This window comes from Belonocnema kinseyi, chromosome 8, assembly GCF_010883055.1.
Source record: "Belonocnema kinseyi isolate 2016_QV_RU_SX_M_011 chromosome 8, B_treatae_v1, whole genome shotgun sequence".
Taxonomy (NCBI): domain Eukaryota; kingdom Metazoa; phylum Arthropoda; class Insecta; order Hymenoptera; family Cynipidae; genus Belonocnema; species Belonocnema kinseyi.
This window is the reverse complement of record NC_046664.1, coordinates 65,206,529-65,212,019: the sequence shown is the minus strand read 5'-3', so window position 1 is coordinate 65,212,019 and position 5,491 is coordinate 65,206,529. Positions and strand designations below refer to the sequence as shown.

Sequence of the window (5,491 nt, the reverse complement as noted above, 5' to 3'; positions counted from 1 at the left end):
TATATGTATATCGCTTCGTAAACTTGTTAAGAATTTAATGCTCTTTAATTATAAAAAAAAAATCGGTCAATAAATGTAGACCCTTTTGAATGGAAAATTCTAGATTTGCACCATTGTGGTGTTGCTTGCTTTCTTGAAATTAACAAAGAACTTACTTTAATGTGTTCGAAAGCCTTAACAATCACGGGCCTTTGGACGGAATGAATAGAAGAATTTTGCTTCGCAAATAAATTGTAGCGATTGTAAACCATTTCGAAATTCAAAGGCTCATCTTCGAATATTTCTGACTCGTGATTCATCGCTATGATCTGCAATTTTAATTATAAATTAGTACAATGCTCTTACTCAAAAGTTGTAATGTAATAAAAAAATATATTTTATTTTCAAATCAATTGCCCTAATTTTTATTATTTTTTAATCAAATCAGTTTACCAGGCACATTTCCAATACTGAGAGACCCTTTAACATTGCAACTCTGTCGTCCTGCAAATAAATTTTGCTGGATTCAACAAAATCATCAATCTCCAGTTTCTGATGATTTTCTGACAAGGAAGAGATGGCAATGGCGAGAAAGTTCCTGAATTTCCTCTCACTCGCATCATTCTTGCACATGGATTTCAGCAAATTCGTGAGCGTTGGATTTTTAGCGATTTTCCTGATGGATTCGTTCCAAGAAACTGCAAATTGAGGATCAATGTTGCAATCTTCACTTTCCTGCTCTACTCCATTGATATTTTCGTCATCTGGAAGCCTCAAAAGATCCTTAAAGAGTTCCAGACGATCTTCAAAAGACTTTTCGAAAGAGTCATCCTCATCGTCTAAAGTATCTCCAGGGAGAAGGAATATTTGTCGAGAAGAAAATCGGGATTTCACTCTTTTTTCTAAAAGTTCTATGACGTCTAATCTGCTCGTTATTCCCAGAACACAAATGGGAGCCTAAAAATATTAATAATTCCATTTTGTTTATTGCACATCATTAAGTAGGAGGCAGGGCAATAATTTAGTCTAGAGAACTTGCATGATTATCGTACACAAAATATTTAAACAATAAAATTTAAAGAAATGCAAGTTTCAATTTGTTTTTTAGTACCTGGGCTGATTGAGCAACATCAAAAAGATTGTAGAGCAGGGTTTGATTGTTGTGCCCGCAAAATAAGTCAAATTCATCGAGAATGAAAATGACTGGCTTGCTGCGCTTTTTGTCTCCTGCTTTCAAACAGTCTAAAAGGAAAGTCAAATTTTCAGCAAACGAACCGAAAACTTTATCCCCAACTGCATTCTCGAGTTGCATTTGACGTGTAGCGTCTTTCAGAGCCAAACGATCATCAGTGTGCACTAATCCGTGCAAATTAACTATCAAAGAATTGTCTTTGAAGTCCTTTGAACTCGATAATTCTTTTAGAACGCTATTCAAGAGCTGTTTAAAATTGGAGACAGTTAAATCCAATTTATTATTATAACTTAAGTTCATTTTTTAAATTTTAGTTTGAATTAAAAATAAATATGAATAAGGCTTACTGTTGTTTTTCCACTGTCCTCTGGACCAATCAAGAGAGCAGAATTACTCTCGCCAGTTTCAACAGTACGTTTTACCAAATCAAGAACGTATTTGCGTTCTTTTTCATGATGTCTATATTTCGTTTCAGGACACATTATCTTGCGTTTTAAATATTTCCTAGTTTGAAGAATCATGTTGTCTTGGAAATCGATTGCCATTCCCCGTTCCTTACTCATTTTGAATCTATTTAAGTAAAATAGCAAATGGTAAAATTTTTTTTCTTAAATGTGCAAAACTTTACATTTTTAATATTTGTTCACACGTCTTGAAAAGTTAAACATGTATCAATGTTTAACACTTAACATTTTTTATTTTTCAAGTCCAAAAACATAGAAATTAGAATCTACGCGTGAAATGTGCAAGATTCATGGTTCCAGTCCGGGCAGAGGTAGATTTTTCTCGTTAAAAAAGATGAGAACCAAGGGGTTAATTACTCCTCCAATCTCTTTCTGAAATCTTATGTAATCTCGTGCATTTCCATGCAATCCTTTACGGTCCCATGTAATCCCATACGTTCTCTATAGAATCTCGAGCGATCTCTATAAAATTTCGTGCAATCCCATACAATATTTGTAATGTCTATTAATCCCCCTGAATGACAAAAATATTATAGGAAATTCAGTCAGGTCTCTAATGATTTTCCTATAATTAATTTTTTATCATTTTTTCGTGGTTATACAAAAATCATTATAGAAAATCATCTAACAAAATCAGTATAGAAATAATGTTAAAATATTGACATAATCTCAAATTATTTCGAGGGAATTCACAGGATTTCTAAAATTTTAAGGATTTTTACAGAATTCCAAGAGTTAAAAGATTTAAAATACATCAATGGATTGCAAGGAATTGTAAAGAGTTTCTCCAGACACTAATTTTAAATGATTTAAACGGTTTTCAAGAAAAACAAAAATATTTCCATTAATTTAAAAAAATTTCAATGGATTTTATAGGACTTCAAGGAATTTTAGAGGATTTCAAACATTTACAAACATCTCCGACGTTTTCAAGGCATATAAAAAATTAACTGGATATCGAAAAATTTTGTAGAATTTCCAAAAATTTGAAGATTTCTAGGGAACTTTGGAAAATTTGATTAATGATTTTAACTGATATCTACAACTTACAGAAATTTCAAGACATTCTAACAGAGATTTCAAACATTTCTTGAAATAAATTTTAAAAATGGTATGGGTACATAAATTTATTATAATGAATCTTGTTTATCAGTGTATATTTTATTGTTAATCGCTTTTGTCTACTGGTCTACTGGATGTTAAGTGTTTTTGTCTACTGGTTAAAAATCAATATTTTTTTTAATTCGAAAATCCAATATTACAAAAATATTGACTTTTGACCAATAGACAAAAACATTCAACATCAACGTATTCATTAAATATTAACTTGACCAATATTTCAAAATATCAACAATGAAAAAATAGATATAAATGTGAAAAATCACAGCAAATTACGAACACTTCTTGGGTTTGAATAATTTACCGGTATTCCTAAAAAAATCATATTCAAATCCATCTTAATTACAAGTATTTAAATTAACAAAAATAACAATATTTCAAAAGTATCACTTGTATACATTTGAAATTAAGATCATTCCCTGGAATATATTAAAGTCCGGAGTATTTTACCTGTTTTCTACGTAAAATACTTCAGTTAGGTATTTTACGTAATAACCCTTCAGTTACGCGTAACTGCACATCTCTGGATTCTAAGGGATTTTAAAGTATTTCAAGGAATATCACAAGATTTACATGATGTACAATGATTTGAAACTAAATCAATCCTTTCTTTGACCGACAATATTTATGAATTTAAATCATGAATTTTTCTTTATGTCCTATGCTATGGTCTAAAATAAGTTGAATTTAAGTTGTATTCAAAACATTTCAAATTATTTAATGGATTTATACGATTTCTAACGATTTCAAGGAACTTTAAGGAATTCCACAGGATTTCAACGAAATCTAAGGTATTTCAAGGAATTTCACAAGATATATAGTATTTTATTAAACCTCTAAAAATGTCTAGGAATTTCTAGGAATTTAAACCGTCTTTTTAGATAACTTTAGTGAATAAGTTTAATTTAAGTTATATACAAGGGATTTCGAATGATTTCTATTGATTTTAATTGATTTTAAAGATTTAAGTAATTTTGAAAGATTGCCGCGAATCTCAAGAGATTTAAAACATTTCAAGGGATGTCAGAGAACTTTACAGGATTTCCAAAGATTTGAAGAGATTTGTAGAGAACTTTAGAAAATAAATGACATTTTAAGGGATTCCTGCCGATTCTAAAGATTACAAGGGATTTTATGCTACTTCACAAGATTTAAAAGATTACGCGAAATATCCAAGGATTTTCAGGGATTGAACAGATTTCTAGGGATTTAACGGGCTTTTTAGAGAACTTTAATAAATTATTTTAATTTAATTTGTATTCAAGGGATTTCAAATAATGTATACTTATGTTAATGAATTTTTACGCTTTACAAAGGATTCAAGGAATTTTACAAGATTTGATTAAATCTGCGATGATTTCAACGGATTTAAACTGTTTTTTAGAGATCTTTAATTAAAAGTTTTAACTGATTTTTACGACTTACGAAAATTTCCAGGGATTTTAAGTGATTCCGAAGGATTTCAAGGAATTTTAAGATAATTTAAAGAATTTTACCAGATGTACAGGATTATATTAAATCTCCAAGGACTGCAAGGGATTTAAACGGTTTTTTTTAGAGAAATTTAATGAATACGTTTAATTTGAGTTATATTTAAAGGAATTAAAATGATTTCCACTTATTTTAATAGATTTTTACGATGTCCAAAGATTTCCAGAAATTAGAAAAGTTTCAAAGGATTTTAAAGATTTCAAGTTATTTAAAGGATTGCAAAGAATCTCAAGAATTTTCAAAAAATGCAACGAACATCAGACAATATTGTAGGATTTCCAAATATTTCAAGGAATTTTAAGAATTTAATTATTTATATATTTTTATTATTGAATTTAATTTAATTTCCCAAGATTTAAGGGATTTTAAAGGACATCCAATTATTTCAAAGATTACAGAAATTTCAAAGAAATTCAAAAGAGGTTAAAAGATTTAAGAAGCATTTCTAGGAATTTTAAAACATTTCAAAGATTGTTGTAGATTTTAAAATATTTCTAAAGGTATCAAGTAATTTCAAAAGATTACAAAAGATTTTTACATTAATTCCTTCAATATTTTTGTAATATTTGTTCGAAAGCTGATTGTCCTATAATTTTTTTTGTGTATAATGAATTTCCTATAATCCATAGAAACTTTTGCAAGATTATACAATATTTTTTAGTAATATATGTTAGAGGTGTGCAGTCGTTTATTCGAATTTTTACTACAAATTTAGAATTTCAAAGATTCAACTTGATTTCGAAGATTTCGAAGATTCAACTTGACTTTTGTATTCATTTTTTAGCACAAAAAAAGAAGTTATTTTGATTTTAAAAATTGTAATAATCCAAGAAAATCAAGCTGGTTTGATGTACAGGTAAACTTTTTTTTATTTAAAAAAATCCAGTGTTCCAAGCGTGTCAAAATTGGTATTAAACATTCGAAGAGACGACTGCACACCTCTAATATATATGCAATCTTGCAATTTCATGTGCAATAAAAATTGGAGTAATTAACCCCTCGATGAGAACATATTTAAGGTTTTGTTTTATTTTAAGTTTTACATACTGTTCGATTTCAGGATTTAATATCAAAATTAAGGGGTTTTAAATAAAGTATTCAACAAAAATCTTTTAACAGTTTTTACTTTGGATTTCGTCCAAAATTTATAATTTTCCATTTTTAATACAATTCAAATACTTTTAAATATTTTCGAAAACCCTTTTTAAATTATGATATATTTCAAATTTCTTTAAAACACATAACT

At 28.5% G+C, this 5,491-nt stretch overlaps 1 protein-coding gene across 1 annotated transcript; it reads right to left on the bottom strand.

Annotated features, from left to right (window-relative positions):
• Nucleotides 1-44: 44 nt before the first annotated feature.
• Nucleotides 45-1,755, bottom strand: LOC117178520 (origin recognition complex subunit 4). Its single transcript, XM_033369948.1, has 4 exons — nt 1,519-1,755; nt 1,091-1,417; nt 433-936; nt 45-308 (listed from the first exon to the last, which is right to left on the bottom strand). The coding sequence occupies exons 1-4, from the start codon at nt 1,732-1,734 to the stop codon at nt 45-47; spliced, it is 1,311 nt and encodes a 436-aa protein (XP_033225839.1). The 5' UTR covers nt 1,735-1,755.
• Nucleotides 1,756-5,491: the final 3,736 nt, after the last annotated feature.

Bases quoted from the DNA above. Each gene is read 5' to 3' on its own strand.
- LOC117178520 (XM_033369948.1), bottom strand. From the start codon at position 1,734: ATGAGTAAGGAACGGGGAATGGCAATCGATTTCCAAGACAACATGATT. The intron at 1,418-1,518 runs GTAAGCCTTATT...AATTTTAAACAG, and splicing joins AGGACAGTGGAAAAACAACA to CTCTTGAATAGCGTTCTAAA. The intron at 937-1,090 runs GTACTAAAAAAC...TAATATTTTTAG, and splicing joins ATGTTGCTCAATCAGCCCAG to GCTCCCATTTGTGTTCTGGG.